Source organism: Caretta caretta, chromosome 1, assembly GCF_965140235.1.
Source record: "Caretta caretta isolate rCarCar2 chromosome 1, rCarCar1.hap1, whole genome shotgun sequence".
In the NCBI taxonomy this organism is placed as follows: domain Eukaryota; kingdom Metazoa; phylum Chordata; order Testudines; family Cheloniidae; genus Caretta; species Caretta caretta.
The window spans coordinates 219,138,857-219,165,447 of NC_134206.1; the positions used below are offsets into that span (position 1 = coordinate 219,138,857).

Below are 26,591 nucleotides of genomic sequence, written 5' to 3' on the forward strand. Positions count from 1 at the left end.
GTGTGTGTCCCCACAGAAAATGCTCTAAGTGCATTAAGTGCATTAACTCGGCGGAGCGCTTCCACAGTACCGAGGCTAGAGTCGACTTCCGGAGCGTTGCACTGTGGGTAACTATCCCACAGTTCCCGCAGTCTCCGCTGCCCATTGGAATTCTGGGTTGAGATCCCAATGCCTGATGGGGCTAAAACATTGTCGCGGGTGGTTCTGGGTACATATCGTCAGGCCCCCGTTCCCTCCTCCCTCCGTGAAAGCAAGGGCAGACAATCATTTCGCGCCTTTTTTCCTGAGTTACCTGTGCAGATGCCATACCACTGCAAGCATGGAGCCTGCTCAGGTAACCGTCACCCTATGTCTCCTGGGTGCTGGCAGACGCGGTACGGCATTGCTACACAGTAGCAGCAACCCCTTGCCTTGTGGCAGCAGACGGTACAGTATGACTGGTAGCCGTCATCGTCATGTCCGAGGTGCTCCTGGCCACGTCGGCTGGGAGCGCCTGGGCAGACATGGGTGCAGGGACTAAATTTGGAGTGACTTGACCAGGTCATTCTCTTTAGTCCTGCCTGCAGTCAGTCCTATTGAACCGTCTTATGGTGAGCGGGCAGGCGATACGGACTGCTAGCAGTCGTACTGTACCATCTTCTGCCAGGCAGGCAAGAGATGAGGATTGCTAGCAGTCGTATTGTACCATCTTCTGCCAGGCAGGCAAGAGATGGGGATGGCTAGCAGTCGTACTGTACCATCTTCTGCCGAGCAGCCATGAGATGTGGATGGCATGCAGTCCTTCTGCACCGTCTGCTGCCAGCCAAAGATGTAAAAGATAGATGGAGTGGGTCAAAACAAGAAATAGATCAGATTTGTTTTGTACTCATTTGCCTCCTCCCCTGTCTAGGGGACTCATTCCTCTAGGTCACACTGCAGTCACTCACAGAGAAGGTGCAGCGAGGTAAATCTAGGCATGTATCAGTCAGAGGCCAGGCTAACCTCCTTGTTCCAATAAGAACAATAACTTAGGTGCACCATTTCTTATTGGAACCCTCCGTGAAGTCCTGCCTGAAATACTCCTTGATGTACAGGCACCCCCTTTGTTGATTTTAGCTCCCTGAAGCCAACCCTGTAAGCCGTGTCGTCAGTCGCCCCTCCCTCCGTCAGAGCAATGGCAGACAATCGTTCCGCGCCTTTTTTCTGTGCGGACGCCATACCAAGGCAAGCATGGAGGCCGCTCAGCTCACTTTGGCAATTAGGAGCACATTAAACACCACACGCATTATCCAGCAGTATATGCAGCACCAGGACCTGGCAAAGCGATACCGGGCGAGGAGGCGACGTCAGCACGGTCACGTGAGTGATCAGGACATGGACACAGATTTCTCTGAAAGCATGGGCCCTGCCAATGCATGCATCATGGTGCTAATGGGGCAGGTTCATGCTGTGGAACGCCGATTCTGGGCTCCGCAAACAAGCACAGACTGGTGGGACCGCATAGTGTTGCAGGTCTGGGATGATTCCCAGTGGCTGCGAAACTTTCGCATGCGTAAGGGCACTTTCATGGAACTTTGTGACTTGCTTTCCCCTGCCCTGAGGCGCATGAATACCAAGATGAGAGCAGCCCTCACAGTTAAGAAGCGAGTGGCGATAGCCCTGTGGAAGCTTGCAACGCCAGACAGCTACCGGTCAGTTGGGAATCAATTTGGAGTGGGCAAATCTACTGTGGGGGCTGCTGTGATGCAAGTAGCCCACGCAATCAAAGATCTGCTGATATCAAGGGTAGTGACCCTGGGAAATGTGCAGGTCATAGTGGATGGCTTTGCTGCAATGGGATTCCCTAACTGTGGTGGAGCTATAGACGGAACCCATATCCCTATCTTGGCACCGGAGCACCAAGCCGCCGAGTACATAAACCGCAAGGGGTACTTTTCGATAGTGCTGCAAGCTCTGGTGGATCACAAGGGACGTTTCACCAACATTAACGTGGGATGGCCGGGAAAGATGCATGATGCTCACATCTTCAGGAACTCTGGTCTGTTTCAAAAGCTGCAGGAAGGGACTTTATTCCCAGACCAGAAAATAACTGTTGGGGATGTTGAAATGCCTATATGTATCCTTGGGGACCCAGCCTACCCCTTAATGCCATGGCTCATGAAGCCGTACACAGGCAGCCTGGACAGTAGTCAGGAGCTGTTCAACTACAGGCTGAGCAAGTGCAGAATGGTGGTAGAATGTGCATTTGGACGTTTAAAGGCGCGCTGGCGCAGTTTACTGACTCGCTTAGACCTCAGTGAAACCAATATTCCCACTGTTATTACTGCTTGCTGTGTGCTCCACAATATCTGTGAGAGTAAGGGGGAGACGTTTATGGCGGGGTGGGAGGTTGAGGCAAATTGCCTGGCTGCTGGTTCCACGCAGCCAGACACCAGGGCGGTTAGAAGAGCACAGGAGGGCGTGGTACGCATCAGAGAAGCTTTGAAAACCAGTTTCATGACTGGCCAGGCTACGGTGTGAAAGTTCTGTTTGTTTCTCCTTGATGAAACCCCCCGCCCCTTGGTTCACTCTACTTCCCTGTAAGCTAACCACCCGCCCCTCCTCCCTTCAATCACCGCTTGCAGAGGCAATAAAGTCATTGTTGCTTCACATTCATGCATTCTTTATTCATTCATCACACAAATAGGGGGATGACTACCAAGGTAGCCCAGGAGGGGTGGTGGAGGAGGGAAGGAAAATGCCACACAGCACTTTAAGCACAGCACTTTAAAAGTTTACAACTTTAAAATTTATTGAATGACAGCCTTCTTTTTTTGGGGCAATCCTCTGTGGTGGAGTGGCTGGTTGGCCGGAGGCCCCCCCACCGCGTTCTTGGGCGTCTGGGTGTGGAGGCTATGGAACTTGGGGAGGAGGGCGGTTGGTTACAGAGGGTCAGCAGTGGCAGTCTGTGCTCCAGCTGCCTTTGCTGCAGCTCAACCATACACTGGAGCATACTGGTTTGGTCCTGCAGCAGCCTCAGCATTGAATCCTGCCTCCTCTCATCACGCTGCTGCCACATTTGAGCTTCAGCCCTGTCTTCAGCCTGCCACTTACTCTCTTCAGCCCGCCACTTACTCTTTTCAGCCCGCCACCTCTCCTCCCGGTCATTTTGTGCTTTCCTGCACTCTGACATTATTTGCCTCCACGCATTCGTCTGTGCTCTGTCAGTGTGGGAGGACAGCATGAGCTCGGAGAACATTTCATCGCGAGTGCGTTTTTTTTTCTTTCTAAGCTTCACTAGCCTCTGGGAAGGAGAAGATCCTGTGATCATTGAAACACATGCAGCTGGTGGAGAAAAAAAAAGGGACAGCGGTATTTAAAAAGACACATTTTATAAAACAGTGGCTACACTCTTTCAGGGTAAACCTTGCTGTTAACATTACATACATAGCACATGTGCTTTCGTTACAAGGTCGCATTTTGCCTCCTCCCACCGCGTGACTACCCCCTCAACCTTCCCCCCTCCCTGTGGCTAACAGCGGGGAACATTTCTGTTTAGCCACAGGCAAACAGCCCAGCAGGAATGGGCTCCTCTGAGTGTCCCCTGAAGAAAAGCACTCTATTTCAACCAGGTGACCATGAATTAGATCTCACTCTCCTGAGGATAACACAGAGAGATAAAGAACGGATGTTGTTTGAATGCCAGCAAACATACACTGCAATGCTTTGTTCTACAATGATTCCCGAGTACGTGTTACTGTCCTGGAGTGGTAAAGTGTCCTACCATGAAGGACGCAATAAGGCTGCCCTCCCCAGAAACCTTTTGCAAAGGCTTTAGGACTACATCTCGGAGAACCGCAAATGCCAGGGCAAAGTAATCCTTTCACATGCTTGCTTTTAAACCATGTATAGTATTTTAAAAGGTACACTCACCAGAGGTCCCTTCTCCGCCTGCTGGGTCCAGGAGGCAGCCTTGGGTGGGTTCGGGGGGTACTGGCTCCAGGTCTAGGGTGAGAAACAGTTCCTGGCTGTCGGGAAAACCGGTTTCTCCACTTGCTTGCTGTGAGCTATCTACAACCTCCTCATCATCATCATCTTCTTCGTCCCCAAAACCTGCTTCCGTATTGCCTCCATCTCCATTGAAGGAGTCAAACAACACGGCTGGGGTAGTGGTGGCTGAACCCCCTAAAATGGCATGCAGCTCATCATAGAAGCGGCATGTTTGGGGCTCTGACCCAGAGCGGCTGTTCGCCTCTCTGGTTTTCTGGTAGGCTTGCCTCAGCTCCTTCAGTTTCACGCGGCACTGCTTCGGGTCCCTGTTATGGCCTCTGTCCTTCATGCCCTGGGAGATTTTCACAAAGGTTTTGGCATTTTGAAAACTGGAACAGAGTTCTGATAGCACGGATTCCTCTCCCCAAACAGCGATCAGATCCCGTACCTCCCGTTCGGTCCATGCTGGAGCTCTTTTGCGATTCTGGGACTCCATCATGGTCACCTGTGCTGATGAGCTCTGCATGGTCACCTGCAGCTTGCCACGCTGGCCAAACAGGAAATGAGATTCAAAAGTTTGCGGTTCTTTTCCTGTCTACCTGGCCAGTGCATCTGAGTTGAGAGTGCTGTCCAGAGCGGTCAGAATGGAGCACTCTGGGATAGCTCCCGGAGGCCAATACCATCGAATTGTGTCCACAGTACCCCAAATTCGAGCCGGCAACGTCGATTTAAGCGCTAATCCACTTGTCAGGGGTGGAGTAAGGAAATCGATTTTAAGAGCCCTTTAAGTTGAAATAAAGGGCTTCATTGTGTGGACAAGTGCAGGTTTACATCGATTTAACGCTGCTAAATTCAACCTAAAGTCCTAGTGTAGACCAGGGCTTAGTCTCTCCCATATGTGGATTTTTGGGGAAGTGGAGCCAGCAGCTGGAGGGTTTTGTCTCTTCAACTCCATAAGAGCCAGTTCATGCTTCTAGCTTCGGTACTGTGGAAGCGCTCCGCCGAGTTAATGCACTTAGAGCATTTTCTGTGGGGACACACACACTTGAATATATAAAACCGATTTCTAAAAAACCGACTTCTATAAATTCGACCTAATTTCGTAGTGTAGACATACCCTAAGACACGTGGGGTTAGGGTTAGGGTTATAGATACAGGGAATGAGAATGTTAAAGGCACTTTTCTATGTTCGCACTACTACACATAGTGGGCAATAGATCTACCTGTCAATCTATTCTCATCACTCTGTTATCTAAGCCCCTTGCATATATTATACATCCATTTCTGCATTACTGTCACACTTCCAATTCGGTAGGTGCTACCCCATATGATGAAGCTGTCTCTGCAATCTCCCTCCTTCCCCACCTCCATGTTACTCAGAAAATCTCTTCCTCCCTCAGCTCATTTCCTGGAATTTGAGAAAAACCTTTCTCATGTTTCTGTTTTGCCTGAAGAAAAAAATTCTTCAGTGAGATGGGCAGGGACAAATGAGACAGTTATGTGGCGTATTTGCCTCAGGCTATGATTTTGTGCCTTAATTTTGTTCAGGTCAACGACAGAGTATTATGAGAGAAAGAGAATGTGTGCAGGGGTCTGTGCTTTCCCTGAAAAATATAGTAACTTCCATTGTTGAGGGAGGACACGGAAAGAGTGGAAAAGGGGAGAAAGGATAATGGAAAGACATGAGGAGCGGGGAAAGATCCACAACATGAGGAGCGGGGAAAGATCCTGGTACCCAGGCAACATGGTGATTAGAGACAGAGAGAGTGACAGAGCAGAGAAGCAGAAGAGAAAGGGAAGAGAGAATAATAGAGAGATAAAAGGAAGAAAGACCAAAGGAAGGGAAGGACAGAGAAAGTGGAAGAAAGAAAGGTAAGGAAAAAACAAAAATAGGAGAGTGAGAAGGAGGCAGCTGAGGAAAAGGAGAAACAAAGGAGGAGGGGGGTGGAAGTGGAGAGGAGTGGACGAGTGATAATAGAGGAGAGAAAGACATGCAGAGAACGAGGATGGAAGTGAAAGAAGAATGAGAGCAAAAAGGATGCAGACAGAGTGAAAGAGCTCCTCAGCTTACAGACGAAGTGAGTCAGCAGGATCCCTAAACCCAAAGAGCATTAGCACTGCACTGACACTGCATGATGAAGGAAGGGAGCACCCAGTAACATGTCAACAAGCATGAGGTCTGCAGAGGCAGTGCGCAGGACTGGCCAGGAAACCACAATCAAAGTGAGGCCTTTCTCAGAATGATGATGCTGGCCATTTTCTGAATGCCACTCCCTGCTACAAGAGAGACGTGACATTGCCCAGAAGGTCATCTGAGGTCCTTCCTCTACCCCCTCAATTCTTCAGGCCTCTTCTTCTTTGATTGCCCTAATTGGAAAAAGCTCCTTCTCAACATCTAGGGCACAAGCCTAATTTTTCCTGATTGATGTTGTCAGGGCAACCAGGCCTAGTAGCAAAAAGAGAAGGGGAGACCTGAAAGCAGCAACCATGTATTACAGGCTGATATCTCTCCTTCTGTGTGTTGTCCCTTTTCAAACCCTATCTCTCCCTCCTTGTCTCCCACCCTCCCCATTTATTTGCCTCCAGCAATCCATCTATCTAATCTATCTATCTATCACTTATAAAAAGTACTGCAGCATACTCCAGGATTGGTCCACACCACTCCATCTCCCAATAGCAATGCTGTAATGTTTGGATGTAATTACTGGAGAATACTGTAGTGTTATTTATATGAGGGACCCCTCTCTCTGGTATAGGTGTGGGTTTTTTGCTCTATTTCTGCTACAGCCTCTCTCTGCTTCTTTCCATATCCTTTTCTATTTGTCCCTGCCTCTTTCTTTCCCTCTTTTAATTTAAAGCGATAAGTGAAGCCCCTGTGAGTTGAAGGTGCTGATCACCAGGGCAGTAACCAGGGCGAGGCGAGCAGGGCAGCCCCCCCGCAGGGCACAAAGCCTCAGGGGTGGACAGAGGGGGCCAGAGGTGACGCCAGGTGGGGCTGGCCCAAGCGGCCTGGCATCACTGCTTACCCAATGTCCCGTTTTCAATTTAGGGAAATATGGTCACCCTAAAAAACGACAGGAAAAAAAAAAAGGTAGTCAGCACAAATATGCTTGCTTGCCCCAGCATGCCTAAAATGCCTAGTTACGGGTCTGCTGATCAGGCTATGTTCCAGTTGGTGTCAGGCTGTGAAAGGCATATGAGCTGCACAGAGGGGCTGATGGAAAGGGAGAGCTGCAGATAATGCATCTGAGGAAGGGGAAATCGGCAGTGGAAAAGGTGGCATGAGAGGATATCACAGAGATGAACGTGATAGGTTATGACAGGCGTAGGCAATAGGTAAATCATGGCAGGGTTTGCACTCCATAATTCAGTCCTCAGGATAGGAGTAGCAGGGGGACTGCTGGAAAGGATTGAGGGGCCTTGTCAAAGCTGTGTGTGGAATCTATGTCTGGAATAGCAGGGGAGCTGCAAGGCACAAGGGAGGGGCATTGGGAGAGCTGTTTGTGGTGTGGGTTTATGCTTACACATCAGTTGCTTCTTCTCTCCTTGGACATTGGATGGTAACAACCTGGCAAATTATGTTCATTTAAAAAAGCCATGGAGCCAAAGAGAGAATGAGCAGTGCTAGGGGATAACTTTTAATAAGGGACTGTTTCTCCAGGTTTCTGATCCAGACTGGGGCTTCACTGCAATGCAAAGATACCAATTCCAGGGCTTCCTGCCTGGTTGGTTTCGGGTTCCAATAGGGGAGCTGTGGGGAGGAGGACAGAGAAGAGGCCCAGGAGTCCAGGTCCATAAGAACTGAATTCTCCTCTGACTGCCCTGAAGGTGGGGCACTCCAGCACAAGGCAGGGTGCCACTGGGGAACGTGCAATATGTGACTTCTCTCTCCTCTACAAGTTAGTCAGAAATTCACTAGAAAAATATATTCTGGGGAAGGAAAACACATGAGCCTGTGGTTTCCTGTGTGGTTTTCTGTGTGTTTCTGTTAAAAGGCACTGAAGAAGCTCTGTCTTGTATGTGCAGGGGGCATGGGGCCAGCAAGACACAGGATGGTGGCAAGCGAGCTGGAAATTGCTCTCACACATATAAAGACATATACCCACTCAGACAAACTTACACCTACACACTCACACAGGCATGCCTATGCAGATATGCCTATTGACATTAGGGTGACCAGACAGCAAGTGTGAAAAATCGGGATGGGGTGGGGGGGGGGTAATAGAAACCTATATAAGAAAAAGACCTAAAAACCAGGACTGTCCCTATAAAATCGGGACATCTGGTCACCCTAATTAACATGTTCCACTCCCCAGCTGCTTGGCCTGGATCCCATTGGCTTTTGCAGCAGCTGCATGGAGAGGAGAGGAGATGGGGTTGGGGGGGGGGGGGGGGCAGAAGAGTGGGAGGAGTCCCATTAAGCCTACGTGATTACAGCAGCAAAAGTAATTGGAAAAAAAAAAGCCTCCATCTGCCCCCCTCCCCCAGCCCTGCTCCCCTTACTACTGAAGTCTAAAATTAGCTGCAGATGAGCGGATGACATCCAGAAATGGCAGGATTTCAGCTGCCCCCCTCTTCCCGTCAAAAGGTCCTGGCTCACTGCAGGCTAATAACAGCGAAGCCACTTTGAAACGTTAGAATTTGTGACGCCCTCCCTCTGACTCCTTCCAGTAACCTCTCCCGCCCCTGGCCCTCAACAGCAGAAGGCTCCAGGGACACCCCTAGTATTATTATAGGAAGAATCAACACTGATCTGAAGGAGGCCCTCTGTGCAGCACCGTGCCCCCCCCCGCTCCCCTCCACCAATGCTACCGTGAAGTGTCATCACTAAGTACTCCCCAGAGACCGAAGAAAAAGGACCCCAGGTTAATGCCACCTCTGAAGGACAGCTCCTCGAAGCACCCAACCCCCACCAGGATTGGCCCGTGGTGCCAGCACCCACCAGAGATGGGGCAGGAAGGAGTTCAGGATATTGTCTCCTTTTCAGAGGGCCCCTCTGGCACTTCTGCAGCTCCATCCCTTCCCAGCCCTGTGGTGTCACTGTCAGGCATTCCGTGAGAGAGAGGGCGCAAAAGGGAGCTTGGGTAAACGTCTCCCCCAGTGCTCTGCCCCTCTAATGCTGCTGCACTCCTCGTCCTCCTGCCAAAATGCTGGCCTCTGGCATCAGCAGTGGGGTCCACCAACCCCTTCGGAGAGGGGACAGAAGGAAACTCCCCCAAAGGGATGGCCTCTTTTGCAGCGCAGCAACTCGTCCCCTCATCCTTCAGTGGGGATAAGCTCCAAACTATTGGGTGCAGAGATTCAGTTCCTTTATATTCTGATGCAAGAGGTGAAGCCACGACCACAAGAATTTGGGATCACCTCATGCACCCCGGGCCAGGCATTGGCCTGTGGCAGGCTCACGACCTTTTTCTGTGTGAGGGAGCAGTTTGGATGGGGCGGGCCCTGGAAGCACAACATTTTTTGTCTCCATCTTTGGACTCCTGTGTGTCAGTGTGAGAGTGCGAGGGGGGCAAGGCAGGAGGGTGTGTACGTGCAGAGCATCAAGTGAGCTGTAGCTCACGAAAGCTTATGCTCTAATAAATTGGTTAGTCTCTAAGGTGCCATAAGTACGCCTTTTCTTTTTGCGGATACAGACTAACACGGCTGCTACTCTGAAACCTGTCTAAGCCCTCTGAGTATTTCCTCTCAGATAACAGAAATTCCTCCACCCTGCAGAAATTTGTCTCCCTCTCTTCTTTATGGAGAGAACCACACACTTTACCGTGTTTGTTTACTTTCTCTCTCTCGCTTCTCATCCATATTGCTTTTTTTTCTGCACATAGAAGTACATCTCTCTAGCTCTCCACCTAGCTCTCTCATTCCCCCCCCCTTCCCCCTGGCACGGATCCAGCTCTCCTGGAATGGCTCTTCTTGCGTTCCTTTGCCTTTTTGGTCCTCTGTCCTTCACAGATCCTCTCCATTCTCATTAAATTGTGTGTGTGCCTACCTACGGCCCTGTGGATGTGCCATTTCGCAAATGAGAGTGCACATATTATGCCCGTGTAGCTGTATGCATATGGCTATGTGTACTTATGTTTGCACATGGAGATGACGGTGTGATTATCTATCTATCTATCTATCTATCTATCTATCTATCTGTGTGTGTGTTTGCATGTCAGCATGCAAGTATTAGTGTGTCTGTATTTATCCAAGTGTGAATTCATGTGCATTTGTATATCCCTGTATTTGTGTGTATGCACATTCATGTCTATAAGCCTGTATTTGCATATGTGTGTGTGTACATGTCTAGATGCCTCTATTTATCTCTTTGTAAGCCTGGTCATATGTCTGTGCTGGTCTTTATGTGTGCACATGTCTATATGTCAGTATTTGTCTTAATATGTGTGTGTGTGTCTATATTGGTGTATGTCTACATGTCTGTACTGGTGTATGTGTGTACACACATATCTATATGCCTGTATTGGTGTATGTGTGTGTGCATATCTAGATGCCTGTGTTTTGTGTGTGGGTGTGTGTATATCTACATGCCATGTATGTGTGCATGCATTTCTATATGTGTGTATCGGTATATGTGTGCACCTATGTCTCTATGTCTGTATTTGTGTGTGTACATATTTGTGTATGTCTGTGTTTTTCTGTCTGTGTGCATGTCCATTTGTATTGATATTTCTGTGTGGGGGCGTGTGTGTCTGTGTGTGTCTGTGTGTGTGTGCATGGATGCATGTCTACATGACTGTATTTGTCTATTTATGGCATGTTTATATTTTATTTTTATTTATTCGTTTATAGTAGCACCTGCTTTGTGTGAATGTTTTGAGGGTCTGGGTGTTTTCCTTTGTGTATCCGGTGTACAATTTGTCCAAGGACAGTGTTCTTATGAACAAAAAGTAAGGCAAAACAATACAAATACACAGAAGCTTTTGGTACTGGTAAAGTTATTTATATTTTGGTGCGTTCTTCCCTGGGCAGGAATGAGGTCACGGAAACCAGAAAGAGCACAGCAACTGGACGGGAGAGATAAGAGTTCAGCTGACCGTGATAGGTAGCTCAACAGTATTGACTAAAGCTTCACAAGAAATCTAGTTCCTTTTCAGCAACATGTGAGAGAGAATGAATACAAGTAAACTTTAATGTCACCATAGAGAATAAGGTAGGTCACAGCTACCCCTAGCTTGGCCTTTCCCATTTGGAGGCACTGTATGCATGGTATGCTATGGGCACTATTTCATTAAAACTGTAGCACAGACCTGCGTGGAGGCTGGGGAAGGTAAAGTGAAGCATAGAGAAAGTAAGTAGCTTTATCGTTGTCACATAAAACTTTAGGGACCAGAAGAGAAGCACTGACTCTGGAAATTACAGCCTTTCAGAGGAGGAGGACTATAAAATGTGGTATATGCCATCATGTGTCAGCAATGCCCCTCTGCCATATACGTTGGCCAAACTGGACAGTCTCTATGCAAAAGAATAAATGGACACAAATCTGACATCAAGAATTGTAACATTCAAAAACCAGTAGGAGAGCACTTCAGTCTCCCTGGACACTCAGTAACAGACCTAAAAGTGGCCATTCTTCAAGAAAAAAATTCAAAAACAGACTCCAATGAGAAACGGCAGAACTGGAATTAATTTGCAAACTGGACACCATCAAATTAGGCCTGAATAAAGACTGGGACTGAATGGGTCACTACAAAAAGTAGTTTTCCTTCTGCTGATACTCACACCTTCTTGTCAACTGTTAGAAATGAGCGAGGACCACCTTGCATTGGCCTCGTTAGCACTACAAAAGTAATCAACTGTTAAGAATAGGCCACTTCCGCCTTAATTGAATTGGCCTCCTTAGCACTGACCCTCCACTTGGTAAGTCAACTCCCATCTTTTCATACTGCTTACTATATTTTTCACTCCATGCATCTGATGAAGTGAATTTTAACCCTTGAAAGCTTATGCCCAAATAAATTTGTTAGTCTCTAAGGTGCCACAAGGACTACTCATTGTTTTTGCTGTTACAGAATAACATGGCTACCACTCTGAAAACTATAAAAAGTGTAGAAGGAATACTAGCTCCATGGGGAGCTCCTGACTACTCCAGACCTACCATCTTCCAGCAAAGCATGCCATCAAGAATAGTACAGTCGTGTCAGCTATGAAGAGATCACATCTACTACAGTCCCAGCCTCCTACCGCAAAAGGCTCTGTAAGGAACAGGGAGGGATCACTGGCTACAGGTAATTAAAAACTATTCCAGTCCTAGCATCTCTCAGCAGGAGAAATGCTAGGAAATAGGCCTGGGGCACAATGCACAGGGAGCACCTAGCTTCTCCACACTTCTTGTCTCCCAGCAGAGTGCTGTAGGGAACAATACAGAAGCTCTCGCTGAGTGCAGCTCCCGCCATGCCAGGCCTGGCCCCTCCCAAAAGAAACTTCTGAACACAAAAGTGCAGGAACACTGGCTGCATTAGTGTCTCCCAGCAACCTCCAGTAAGAGTTGCTCTATGCAGCTCTGGCTGTTCAGAGCTCAAAGCTCCTGTCCCAGCAGGAGGTTCAGTTGGGAACAGTGCAGGAGAACTGGCTATGAGTTCAGAACCTCCTTCAGTAGCATAGATAGAGAGATATTTTAAAGGTTAAATTATTTTGAAGGTTTAAATTATTAAAGGTTTAAATAGAGAAGGAACAGGTTAAAGAATATTTAGATAAGTTAGATGTATTCAAGTTAGCAGGATCTGATTAAATTCAATTTAGGGTATTTAAGGATCTAACTGAAGCAATCTCAGAACCTTAGTGATTAACTTTGAGAATAGAGGACACGTGAGGTCCTAGAGGACTGGAAAAGAGCAAACACAGTACCTATCTGTAGAAATGGGAACAAAGAGGATCTGGAGAATTACAGACAACCTAACTTTGATACCTGAAAAAATTCTGGAATAAATCATTAAACAATGGATGTGTAACTACGTAGTGGATAATAGAGTGATAAGCAATACCCAACATGGATTAGTGAAGAACAAATTAAGCAAGACCAACCTAATTTCCTTCTTTGGCAGGGTTACTGGCCTAGTGGATAGGGGAAAGCTGTCGACATGATATATCTTGATTTCAGTAAGGTTTTTGACACAGTCCCACATGACATTCTCATAAGTAAACTAGGAAATGTGGTCTAGATGAAATTACTCTATGATGGATGCAAAACCGTATTCAAAGAATAATTATCAATGGTTTGCTGTCAAACTGGGAAGGCGTATCTAATGATGTCCTGCAGGGGTCAGTCCTGGGTCTGCTACTCTTCAATATGTTAATTAATGTCTTGGATAATGGAGTGAAGAATACAGGCGAGTCTCATCTTACGCTGGGGTTACGTTCAGCAGTCAGCGCATAAAGCGAAATCGCGTATAGTCAAAATTACATTGAGTGTAATGGCGGGCGGAATCGCCCGCACTACAGGTACAGTATTTAAATTGTTATTTTTCTCTTTTTCTTTTTTTTTTTTGCCAACCGCGCAAAGCTGAATTCACGCATGTTAAATGCACGTAAGATGCGATGCACCTGTATACTTATAAAATCTGTGAATGACATCAAGCTGGGATGGGTAGTTAGCACTCTGGAGAACAGGATTAGAATCCAAAATGTCTTGACAAATTGGAGAGAGAAATTTGAAACTAGCAAGATGACATTCAATAAAGACAAGTGCAAGGACTTCACTTGGGAAGGAAAAGTCAAATTCAAAGCTACAAAATTGAGTAAAACTGGCTAGGTGCTAGCACTACTGAAAAGGATCTGGAGGTTATAGTGGATCACAAATTGAATATGAGTCAACAATGTGATGCAGCTTCAAAAAAGACTAATATCATTCTGGGGTGTATTAACAGCAGTGTTGTATGTAAGACCCGGAAGGTAATTGTCCTGCTGTATTCAGCACTGGTGAGGCCTCTGCTGGAGTACTGTATCCAATTCTGGGTGCCACACTTTATGAAAGATGTGGATAAATTGGAGAGAATCCAGAGGAGAACAACAAAAATCATAAAAAGGTTTAGAAAAGCTGACCTATAAGGAAAAGTTTTAAAAAACTGGATATGTATACTCCTGAGAAAAGAAAACTAACAGGGAATTTGATAGAAGTATTCAAATACGTTAAAAGCTGTTACAAAAGGGATGGTGATCAATTTTTCTCCATGTCCACTGAAGGTAGGATAAGAAGTAATGGACTTAATCAGCAGCAAGGGAGATTTAAGTCAGATATTTGGAAAAAAAATGTAACAGTAAGGATAGTTAAGCACTGGAATAGGCTTTCAAGGGAGGTTGTGGAATCCCTGTCATTGGAGGTTTTTAAGAACAGGTTGGAAAAACAACTGTCAGGGATGGTCTGGGTTTACTTGCTCCGGCCTCAATGCAGGGAGCTGGACTAGATGAGCTCTTGAAGTCCCTTTCATCCCTACATTTCTATGATTCTGAATGTAAAGAAGCTCTGAAGCTGAATTCACAGAGATATTACAGGTGATGAACCAGTCTGGTGCAGACATGTTAAAACTGTGAACACCCACAAGGTAGAGTTCTGGATTTGAATTTGAGCTGAGACCCTCACTTTCTGTGTGATCTTAATACAGATCTAAGTAAAGCATTTCACCTCTAGAACATCAGTTCCAATACAGCCCTAGGTCAGAGGGGAGTGGATAGCTCATGAGGTTTGGGGACTGGAATACAAAATCTTTTACCTCAACGGCACCTTGTCCAATCCAACCCTGGACACCAGCAAGTGCAAATTAATTTCAATCTCATTTCCTTCATTAGATACTCAAATTCATTCCCATCCAATGGATGTTTGGTGGGCTCTCTCTAATAAGATGGGGGTGTCTCCATCAAGTTCTTAGTGGGACAGGTGTATATGTTGCAAAAACCACCATCACAAATGGGCATAGGTGACCATGTTGTTGTCACTCTCAGGAGAGAGGCCAAGGACTGACATGGTCCATGGAAATAGAGCTCCCCTTTTACCACTCCAGGGCAGATATGAGGTGGTGTATGTGGGTGAAGCTCTCACAACTGCTGTACCCATTTCTTTGCAGGAGGGAAGGTGCTTTGGCTGAGGACAGTGCCACTCCCCAGCTCAGTTCTGGTTTATTTTAACAGGTGGGAACCACCTGCACTTCTGCATGCACTTTGTTTGAGGGAGATTATAATCCTGTGCCAACTCTCCTGGGTAGGCCCCTATCTCTCTACAAACAAAGCAAGTGCAGGGGAACAGGGAGAAAGAAGCTGATCCCGGATGGGGAAAGTAGGGTACAGTTCCCCTTTCCCATGATACAGACAAGCAGGATGCTGCCCATTCCCTGATGCATGTTAAAATAAAGAAATGAAGGCGTAAGCTTGGGCTGAGCCGGGTTATATGACACAGTGGTTAAATGCTGGCAAATGCAGACCCGGTCTGCACTAGTGCTACCATTGGTGGAGCTGCATGCCTGTTAGCATGGCAACAGACGGAAGGAAAATTGCAGACAGAGATGGAAAGAACCACAGACGGTGTCCCACACAGTAGCGTAGTCAAGGATAAATCCGGATAAACAGGTTCCTCACTTCTCATTTGGGGAATATGATATTTGCCCACTTCTGACCTAAGGAATAAAGCGTTTACTCACTGCTCTCTTGTGATAAGCGAATCCTGGCTGCACAACTACCACAACTGATGTGTGCATTATCTACCATCTGATTACGCTCAGCAACAGATCTGTTGGGAAAACTGTGGCCTGTAAAAATCTGCAACGAGACATCCCAAGCTTCTGCCTGGTACTTTTGCTGACTGCTAAAAGCAGGTGACATTTATTTTTTTTACAGGTTTATGTCATTTTCTCCTATTTTATAGAAAATGAAGTGTCAGCTATCAAACAGTCTTTTGTTTTAGGGCAAGAAACAGAACGTTTCCTTGACAAGTTGGAGTTTGGTTTCTGAAGCTGAAGTTTACCCACGCCTTTTTTACCCCTACCCCCGGTCTCACCCAGTTTGTCTGTGCAGCGCCTGCTGCTCCCGTACTTTTTGCTCGACGCGCCTTTCCCCGTCAGCCTGAGCATTTGTCCACACTAGGAGCAGCTTTCTGAAAAGTGCAGAGTCGCTAAATATGTTTTAAAACCCCCTGGGTAGGCAGCACAAGCTGTGGGTTTGCCATGTTTGCTGGGTCACGGTGACCCCTTGCAAGGTGCTTTGTGGTCACCCCCCCACACGTGTTAAGGCAAGTGAAAGCTACAACTTGCCCTCTCCACACCATAGTTTTAAAACATTACCTATAAAATTGTTAAAAATCTCCTCATGTAGACAAGTGCAGTCTTTCCCTACCCAACTCTCCTGTTCTCTGCTTCCCTTCTGTTCTCTAGCCTTCTCCTCTTCCCTCCGTCCCACCTTTCTCTCCACCTGATTTTCTCTGTCACTCCCTCTGTTCTCTCTCTCCCCAAAAGTCTCCCTCTATCTCCCTGTGCTCTTTTCACCTGCCTCTTTCTATATCTTCGTATCAGATACTGATTCTCTCTCCCCATCAGCCTCACTCTCCCTTCTCCTCCCCATCATTTTATCAGTATCTCTAGACCTAATCCCTCAAGCTTGCCCAGGAGCTGTGGAGGGAGGATGTCCCAAGGTTACAGAGGGGTTAAGAGGAGGGGGTTAAAGGGGAGAGAATGGGGTGCTGCCCTTAGTTGTCCTTTGGACTTGTTCTTCTCCTGATGGTGTGACAGTAGCTGGCAGGGGGAAATGGAGCTTTGAGGCTGTGTGCAAGCACACACATCCTCAGCAGCACAAGGACAGCATTCTTGCTGCAGCCCGCAGCAAGCTGCAGCCCTGGGGGAGGGGAAGCATGCGAGGTAAAGGAAACTCAGAACAAGGCAGAGAGATTTAGTGCCACACGTGGATCTCAGAGGAGGATGGAGATTTGAGTGGAATCGATGTGGTGAATTATCGCTTCTTATTAAATGACAAAAAGAAAGTGCAACTCATTCTGCTTCATTGCTTCCATTTGCCATCTCTCTGCTAAGGCACCTCAATCCTGCCCTGCAATACACCCTGCTAGTCCTGTCTTGGGTGTCCTCAAAGCTCTGCTGATGCCCCTGAGTCGTGACCAGAAGTCCGTCCCCGCTGATATTCCACTTCTGCCCTCAATCCCCCTCCCAAGCTGTACCAATGCTTCTTCCATCCTCCCCTGCAGCCCCCTGATATTCTATTTCCACAGCTCTGCCAATGCCCCTCACTCCTACCATGTAGCCCCCTGCTATTACAATCCTGGGCTCCCCACACCGAGAGTATTAAAGTATCAGTCATTCCAACAAGGTCAATTAGAGAGATGACCTTGCTGAGGAAGTGACAGGGGAGCCAGTCCTTGTGCAGCGAAGAAGCTGTGGCGAGGGAGACCAGACAACAAAATGAGATTTTGCAATGATAAGAACATAGTCAAGAGCAGGAGGGGGAAGGAGAATGAAATTGGTAAGACTGGAACATCCTTTCCCAACCACAAGGACCAGATGTCCCGTTGGGGTGGAGGTGGGGAGGTAATTTTTGTCAGCCCTTCTGTCAAAAACAAAATAGTAAAATGTAGGGAATAAAAATGGAGGAGATGCAGAAACCCGCTCTTTCTGCCCCCCAGCACAAGTGATTAAGGAAGCTGGAAAGACAGATGTAAGGGGGCTGGCTAAAGGAGTTAAATCTGTACAGCGTGGCTAAGTGACAAGTGGGGCAGACAGGATAACTGCAGCCAGGTCTCCCAGCTGCAAAGCAGGGAACATAGCAGCTCTGAGAGCCTTAACTCAAGCCAGGGCTTCAGAGGCTGATAAGAATATGGAGGGTGGGAGGAAGTAAAACTGTTTGTGGAGCCCCAGGATTTACTGTTTGACTTCCCCCCATCACACTTTTATGCTCCCTCCCCCATTACTACAGCATCTGAGCACCTCACAATCTTTAATATATGTTGCCTCACAACACCCCTGTTAACTAGAGCAGGGCTATTATCCCCATTGTACAAATAAGTAACTGAGGCCCAGAGAGGCTAAGTGATTTGCCCAATGACACACAGGAAAACTGAGGTAGAGCACTGAATTGAACCCAGGTTTCCCCAAGTCACAGGCTTGCACTGTAACCATTGGACCATCCTTTCTCTCTTTCTGCTGTTCACCTGCTCTCTTTGCAGATCTCCCTCACTTGAGCAGGCAGTGACTGGGAGGGAGACGCTGGAAACAAAGGGAGAGAGACTGAAGGGAAAAAAGAATGAGGGAAGGAGAAACATACAAAGAGGCAGGGACAGAAAGAACAGCAAGAGTAAATGAAATAGAAAAAAGGGGAGACAAGTTAAGAGATGCTGAAAAAGAAGAAATGAACAAGGGAGAGAGAAAAGAAAGATGTGTGGGAAAGAAAGAATGAAAAAGAGATGGAGAAAAATAAGATCAGTACTGAAGAGATAGAAAAGAAGAGAGAGAAGGAGAGCTGATGTAGAAACGTCCCTGTTGCAATTGATGAGATCTGCCCCACTTCCTGGAAGTGGCTTGTGGGTTCTCTCTTCTCCCTCAACAAGAGTTGCTCAAGAGTGTTAGCTGGAACCTTGAGAAGGATGCTCAAGCAGCCACTGAAGGAAGTGAAGCAGTGCTTCAAGGAGGGGGAGAAGAACATGTACTCTCTGGTCTTTTTTATCTCTAACTTCTGTGACGTTTATTTACAAACCTTCAGAAAGTCTCTGTTACCAGTCCCAAAACTCCTCTGAAGAACATTGGGAAGTATCACTTGGGTGTATAACACCAAAAGATTCCCTGATGTTCTCTGCATGTTTTCTGTCCAGAATATCAGGTCCACAACAGACAATGTCTGCAACCACCCTCAGATATAGGATCCACAGCCTATGCCATGCCAAGAGGACAAGTTTCATTGGGCATTTGAGCACATTAATCATGCAGAGGTTCTTCATGGGACAGACAAGTGGCTTCTACAGATATTTAGACATATCCTGATGGACACCTGCTTCAATCTTTCAGAAGAGTCATTCTGGCAGGATGACCAGACATGAAGAATCATAGAAGTGTAGGACTGGAAGGGATCTCGAGAGGCCATCTAGTCTAGTCCCCTGCACTCAGGGTGGGACTACATAATAACTAGACCATTCCTGGCAGCTGTTTGTCTAACCAGTTCTTTAAAACCCCCTTTCATCTAGTCCTGTCCCCTGCACGCAAGGCAGGACTACCCAACCTATTCTTAAAAACCTTTGCAAATAGATTGCTTGATTATTTGCTCCATTATCTTTCTGTGTATTGAAGTTAAGCTGACTGGTCTGTAATTCTTTGGGTTGTCCTTATTCCCTTTTTATAGATCGGCACTATATTTGCCCTCTTCCAGTCCTCTGAAATCTTTCCCATCTTCCATGACTTTTCAAAAATAGTCACTAATGGCTCAGATATCTCCTCAGTGAGCTCCTTGAGTGTTCTAGGATGTATTTCATCAGGTCCTGCTGACTTGAAGACGTCTAATTTGTCTAAGTAATTTTTAACTTGTTCTCTCCCTATGTTAGCCTCAGATTCTACCTCATTTTCACGGGCATTCACTACGTTAGACGTCCAGTTGCTGCTCAACTTTTTGGTGAAAACTGAAACAAAAAAAGTCCTTTAACATGTCTGCCATTTCTACATTCTCTGTTATTGTTTTCCCCCCTCACTGAGTACCTACCCTGTCCTTGGTCTTCCTCTTGCTTCTAATGTAATTTTAGAATGTTTTCTTGTTACTCTTTATGTCTCTAGCTAGCTTTTTCTCTTTTTGTGCCTTGGTCTTTTGAATTTTGTCCCTACATACTTGTGTGGTTTGTTTATATTAATCCTTTTTAATTTGACCTAGTTTCCACTTTTTGTTGGACTCTTTTTTCAATTTCAGATCATTGAAGATCTCCTGGTTAAGCCAGGGTGGTCAGTTGCCAGACTGCCTCTCTATCCTACGCAGTGGGATAGTGCCTTCCTTAACAATGTCTCTTTGAAAAACTGCAAGCTCTCTTGAACTGTTTTTCCCCTTAGATTTGCTTCCCAGGGGATCTTACCTACCAACTCCATCAGTTTGCTAAAGTCTGACTTCTTGAAATCCATTATCTTTATTCTGGTGTTTTCCCTCCTACCATTCCTTAGAATCATGAACTTTATCATTTCATGATCACTTTCACCACTCAAACAGTTCCTCCCTATTTGTCAAAAACAGCCTCTTCCCTAGTTGCTTTCTCCACCTCTGAAATATAAAATTGTCTCCAATGCATTCCAGAACTTGTTGGATAATCTGTGTGCTGCTGTATTATTTTCCCAACAGATGTCTGGGTAGTTGAAGTCCCCCATCACCACCAAGTCCTGTGCTTTGGATGATTTTGTTAGTTGTTTTTTTTTTAAATAAAGCCTCACCCACCTCTTCTTCCTGGTTAGGTGGTCTGTATAGACCTCTACCATGACATCACCCTTTTTTTTACCCCTTTTATCCTTACCCAGAGACTTTCAACAAGTCTGTCTCCTATTTTCATCTCAACCTCAGTCCAAGTGTACACATATTTGATATACAAGGCAACACCTCCTCCCTTTTTTGGTGTAATGTCCTGGGGAAGGTTCTGTGATGGGTTGGACACCCTAGGATGTCACCTGGTGTGCTGAGACGCCACTGAGTCAGACTATTCTACCAGCCTGGGTCCAACCTATCACAGTTGTGTAGTCGAGCAGGATCCTATGCACAGCTTATTGCCCTGAAACCAGGGCCATCCCTAGCTATTCTGGGGCCCTATGCAGCGCCCCCGCGGGGATGGAGGGACCGAGGCCTCTGCGGGGTGGGGAGCGGGGGGGCTGGCGAGTGGGGGGGGCTGGCCCCAGGCTTCTGTGGGAGGGGGAGGGGAGGCAGGCCTCCACTTTGAGAGGGAGAGAGCTGGCTTGGGGGGCAGGAGGGGGAACCACCCTCCGGCACTCACTGGTGGCCCAGCTGTGGCCAGGTGGCTGCGCTTCCCGCCGCCAGTGAGGGCAGGCCCGACCCTGCTGCAGAGCTCAGGGGAGTGGAGGTGGGGAAGAGGCAGGGCGGGGGCAGAGCAGGGGCGGGGGCCCAGGGGAAGAGCCGGAGCAGGGACTGCATCAGCACGCAGCATGCAGCTGTGCCCGGAACCTACGCAGCTGCGTACTTTGCGTATGGGTAAAGACGGCCCTGCCTGAAACACCAGTGATGATTTTAAGAGAGTTTTAAGTGTGGTGGCTAGAGAACAGACAAGGTGGTTACTGGTTTGTTATTTTCTGTTTATTTTGGGAAAGAGAAGTAGGGACAGAAAAGGAGGAAAACGAGTGAAAGTGAAGTTATCAAAAAGTTGGAGCTGCACAGGATGCAAGCAGAAGAAAAGGAAAGGATGAACAAGAGATAGATTTGTCACAAGGGGTGGGGGTGGGTGGAACCAGCTCCTGTCCTGTGGCTGTTCCCTCAGGAGGGGAACGTTTTGGCTGACAGTAGAGAGACTGTTCACGTTGCTGGCTGTCAGGAAGTTGCAGTTAAGCAAGGGATAGATCCTGCTCTAGGATGCATCAGGAAATGTGTCCTAGAGGAAGGGAAGCCTTAGAGGGGGAAGGTGGGATCCAAGAAAGTGCTGCAGGGTACAGGGTGAGGATTCCAGGGGCTCTGTGACTGGAGGCCAACCCAATTCAAAGACAGAGGAGGGTATAGGGCTGGCCAGTGAAGGGTCTGTCATGGCTGGTAGCTGTGAGCTCACAGCTGGACAGATTGCCCTCCAGGGACCACAGGGGTGTGTGCCCTGGCAGGGGGACCAGACAAAGAGGTTAAGAAGGAATGTGGGGGACTACAGGAGTGTTTCCCCACTCATTACAGGGAAGGGTTTGCCCAGGAGAAATTTGCTGGATCTGCATCTGTAATACCAGGCACCTCACCTGTGGCTCAGGTTTTAAGAAAGAACCGTGTAACTGACCTTCCTGAAGGGAGCAGCCATACAGCTGAGCTTTTGGGAACAGCGAGAAGGGTGATCAAGGGTACCCCAATCCAGGCCCCACTTTTTCAAAATGTTTTACTTGCTGTACTTGTGAAAACTAACTCTGTCTCTTGGAGGCAGCGGCAGCAGCAGCGGGGTTGGCGGGGAGTGTTTCTTCCAAGCATTTTCGTGTCTGTGAACATGCTAATAATCCACCTGATGAAGGGGCAGAGACAGCCACTTCCTGGGCAAGTAAACCCCTCATAGAATATTAGGGTTGGAAGGGACCTCAGGAGGTCATCTAGTCCCACCCCCTGCTCAAAGCAGGACCAATCCCCAACTAAATCATCCCAGCCAGGGCTTTGTCAAGCCAGACCTTAAAAACCACCAAGGATGGAGATTCCACCACCTCCCTAGGTAACCCATACCAGTGCTTCACCACCCTCCTAGTGAAATACTGTTTCCTAATATCCAACCTAGACCTCCCCCACTGCAACTTGAGACCATTACTCCTTGTTCTGTCATCTGCCACCACTGAGAACAGCCCAGCTCCATCCTCTTTGGAACCCTCCTTCAGGTAGTTGAAGGCTGCTATCAAATCCCCCGTCATTCTTCTCTTCTGCAGACTAAACAAGCCCAGTTCCCTCAGCCTCTCCTCGTAGTCATATGTCCCAGGCCCCTGATCATTTTTGTTGTCCTCTGCTGGACTCTCTCCAATCTGTCCACATCCTTTCTGTAGTGGGGACCCTAAAACTGGACAAAATGCTCCGGATGTGGCCTCACCAGTGCCAAATAGAGGGGAATAATCACTTCTCTCCATCTGCTGTCAGTCCTCCTTCTAATGCAGCCCAATATGCCGTTAGCCTTCTTGGCAACAAGGGCACACTGCTGACTCATATCCAGCTTCTCGTCCACTGTAATCCCCAGGTCCTTTTCTGCAGAACTGCTGCTTAGCCAGTCAGTCCCCACCCTGTAGCGGTGCATGAGTTTCTTATGTCCTAAGTGCAGGACTCTGCGCTTGTCCTTGTTGAACCTCATCAGATTTTTTTTGGCCCAATCCTCCAATTTGTCTAGGTCTCTCTGGACCCTATCCCTACCATCCAGCATATCTACCTGTCCCCCCAGCTTAGTGTCATCTGCGAACTTGCTGAGGGTACAATCCATCCCATCATCCAGATCATTAATAAAGATGTTGAACAAAACTGGCCCAAGGACCGACCCCTGGGGTACACCGCTTGATACTGGCTGCCAACTAGACATGGAGCCGTTGATCACTACCCATTGAGCCCAATGATCTAGCCAGCTTTCTAACCACATTATACTCCATCATCCAATCCATACTTTTTTAACTTGCTGGCAAGAATACTGTGGGAGACCGTATCAAAAGCTTTGCTAAAGTCAAGATATATCACGTCCACCGCTTTCCCCATATCCACAGAGCCAGCTATCTCATCATAGAAGGCAATTGGGTTGCTCATGTATGACTTGCCCTTGGTGAATCCATGTTGACTGTTCCTGATCACCCTCCTCTCCTCCAAGTGCTTCAAAATGGTTTCCTTGAGGACCTGCTCCATGATTTTTCCAGGGATTGAGGTGAGGCTGTAGTTCCCTGGGTTCTCCTTCTTCCCTTTTTTAAAGATGGGCTCTATATTTGCCTTTTTGCAGTCGTCTGGGACCTCCCCCAATCACCATGAGTTTTCAAAGATAATGACCAATGGCCCTCCCAACAACTAAATATCAGGCACTGAGGGCTTGTCTACACTGAAAAAACACCCCCCTGAGCGAAGCAAGTTTCAGCGCTGTAAAGCGGCAATATAGACAGTGCACCAGCGCTGGGAACCACGCTCCCAGCGCTGGTAGCTACGCCCCTCGTGGAGGTGGTTTTTTTAGAGCGCTCGGAGAGCTCTCTCCCAGCACTCTGCCGTGACCACACATGCCACACAAGCGCTGTGGCAGAGCTTTAACATTGCCAGTGTAGACTAGCCCTGAGTGATGGTGGTGAACAACACAAAGGAATCTCAGGAAAGAGGGTGGATTCTTCACATGGCCTTAACCCTGGAGAGGAAATGCAGCTTCACAGGGGGTGGACCAGTAACATACAAGGTCTCCTTACACCCTTTTCTTGCCAAAACCCCAAAGACTTTCCCAAAGTAAGAACCTTTACTGAGGGGATGAGAAATACCATAAATGCTGAACAGACTGATCTGTTTAGACCAGTGGTTCCCAAACTTGTTCTGCCGCTTGTGCAGGGAAAGCCCCTGGCGGGCCGGGCCGGTTTGTTTACCTGCCGCGTCCGCAGGTTCGGCCGATCGCGGCTCCCAGTGGCCGTGGTTCGCTGCTCCAGGCCAGTGAGAGCTGCTGGAAGTGGCGGCCAGTATATCCCTTGGCCCGCGCCGCTTCCAGCAGCTCCTATTGGCCTGGAGCAGCGAACCGCGGCCACTGGGAGCCGCAATCGGCCGAACCTGCGGACGCGGCAGGTAAACAAACCGGCCCAGCCCGCCAGGGGCTTTCCCTGCACAAGCAGCAGAACAAGTTTGGGAACCACTGGTTTAGACAGAAGGCGTGGTATGATAATCATACTTGGAAGCACCTCTCTGTCATGAATTTGCTGGTAACTTTATGTCTCTTACTACACACTCTGTGGGTTAAGATAAAGAATTTGATACTGGTGGTAAATACTTTAAAAATGTGTGACGTATGATTTTTGGAAAAATCTTTGGTACAGACTGGGAGTAGTAACAAGAAGGTCCTATGAGCGTACCACCTGTCAGCTAGTACCTGTAAACAGGCTAAGAGCTTGGCACAGCAGAGAAAGTGTAACCAATCTAAACTGCTGTGTGGAAGGGGAAACTGAGGCACACCACCTCATAGCATTGGTGGCTAAATGCCAAGACACCTACACGTTAAAGGACATTGACATCTGCATTATGTACACAATGCTACACATCACAATGTTTTCTGGCAACCTGGGAACAGAAATCCAGAACTTTGCAAAAACACCTATGAATGGCATTACAGTGTTTGGTAACACTTGGAGGTTGTATAACCAAAGCCAAAAAGGGATTTTAGGCATACATTGATCAGTGACCAACCCTCTGGCAGTAATCTCAGAGGGGCGATGTGACATGGCATTCCATATTCTTTATGAAAATATGTTTATGCTATGAATATGACATAACTGAGATATACTGTGTGCAAGATGGCGTATGTGAGATATCATTGGAAAGGTTATGATTTACTGAATATGATTATCTATGTGTATGCATGTATCATTTCTGTATCTGAAATTAGGAATATTGACTATGTTTTTGTATTTCAACAATGTTACTTTGGGTGACACCCCCTGCCAACACTTCAGTGTAATAAGGCTGCCTATGGGAGCCAGCTGAGGTCACTCAATTAGGGTGAACTGCAAACAGAACGGGGCAGACACACCCCAAACACTGGTGGATATTCCAGTACTTAGATTTGCCAAGCCAGCACAAAACAACTTCTGTATTACCTCACTGGTTACTCAGAAGTCCAAACAATGCAGTTCCCTTAAAGTGCCCAGCCTCAGGCCTCCATCCAGGCACACATGTCAAACGTATGATGATAAATTCTGAAACTCTTATTTCATCATATAAAAGAAAAGGTTCTCCTGACCCCAAAGGACCAAGCCCCAGACCCAGGTAAAATAATAACTTAGATCTTACCCCAAATACACGCTTACAATCAATTCTTATTAACTAAACTAAAATGTATTAAAAAAAGAAAAGAGAGAGAGTGTTGGTTAAAAGATCAATATCCAGACAGACTTGAATTCAATTCTTGAGGTCCAGATCCATAGCAGAGATGAGCTTGTAGTTGCCAAAAGTCCTTTTAGAAATAGTCCAGAGGTTATAGTCCAATGTCCATATTCAGGTGACTCCAGTCAATGACTGGGGATCTCAATTCTTGTGGCTTAGGGTTTCCCCTTCTTCAAACCCAAAGCAGATCTGAGATGAAGAAGGATCGTGTCCCAGGGTTTTTATACATTTGCAGCAGCTTTTGCCTGAGAAAACAACAGGCTTAACTTTACTTCTCCCAAACATCATGGCAATTAGCACAGGATAATTTATCCATTAAATAGTTCAGCTGCAGGTTACCACAACCTTCAAAGAGACATATAGACAATAATACTGTTTCACTCAAGTGTCTTCCTAAATACTAATACTCCTTTTTTTTTAAATCTTTGAATCAAAGCTATAGCCATAGACAAGACTTGTTTGCTCACATCACAAGACCTGAGCAAACAGCTACTCTTCTATCTCTAACAATGCAGGCTGCATTTCAAAGCTCTATTCATTTACATCTCTTCCTAACAAGTCTTTAAAGTTCGGCCATGGGTCAGGTTAGTTTGGGAGTTAATTAACTCTTTCTGGCCCTGTGTCCCCTTTCAATGAGATATTATATTACACTCATAACGTCACATTCAGGGTACAACAATGAAAAAGCTGGACAGTGCTGATGGCCCATCAGCAAGAGACAGTGGACTGTAAAAGAGCTTAGTCTTCCTGTGAATGTGTGGGTCAGCTGTGAAGAATGGCTACAGGAGCCCTACAGAGGCATGTGACCATGTCACCTGATACTGGAACCCATCTTGAATTCTGTACTTTTCCATGAGAAGCTTATATGTAACCAGTTTCTTTAGTGTATTAAGCTTAGTTTGTGTGCTCTTTTTAATTTTCTTAGA

The 26,591-nt window shown here is 47.1% G+C and overlaps 1 protein-coding gene and 2 long non-coding RNA genes across 4 annotated transcripts in view; 1 reads left to right on the forward strand and 2 right to left on the reverse strand.

The window, feature by feature from the left end:
* Positions 1-2,761: 2,761 nt before the first annotated feature.
* On the reverse strand, positions 2,762-4,759 carry LOC125623409 (uncharacterized). The gene is made up of 2 exons (XM_048822739.2): positions 3,892-4,759; positions 2,762-3,303 (listed from the first exon to the last, which is right to left on the reverse strand). The coding sequence occupies exons 1-2, from the start codon at positions 4,472-4,474 to the stop codon at positions 2,762-2,764; spliced, it is 1,125 nt and encodes a 374-aa protein (XP_048678696.2). The 5' UTR covers positions 4,475-4,759.
* Positions 4,760-11,001: 6,242 nt separating this feature from the next.
* Positions 11,002-26,591, forward strand: part of LOC125623443 (uncharacterized) — a 46,051-nt gene continuing 30,461 nt past the window's right edge. The window contains exons 1-2 of the long non-coding RNA XR_012665283.1: positions 11,002-11,808; positions 11,961-12,176. This is a non-coding gene — a long non-coding RNA (uncharacterized LOC125623443). The remainder of the gene's footprint in view (positions 11,809-11,960; positions 12,177-26,591) is intronic.
* The window catches only part of LOC125623447 (uncharacterized), a 49,143-nt gene continuing 48,202 nt past the window's right edge, over positions 25,651-26,591 (reverse strand). For both annotated transcript variants that reach the window (XR_012665281.1, XR_012665279.1), the window contains one exon: positions 25,651-25,910. This is a non-coding gene — a long non-coding RNA (uncharacterized LOC125623447). The remainder of the gene's footprint in view (positions 25,911-26,591) is intronic.

Excerpts from the sequence above, each read along its gene's own strand:
- LOC125623409 (XM_048822739.2), bottom strand. The coding sequence starts at position 4,474 with ATGCAGAGCTCATCAGCACAGGTGACCATGATGGAGTCCCAGAATCGC. Across the intron at positions 3,304-3,891 it reads AGGCGGAGAAGGGACCTCTG|CTGCATGTGTTTCAATGATC; the intron begins GTGAGTGTACCT and ends TTTCTCCACCAG.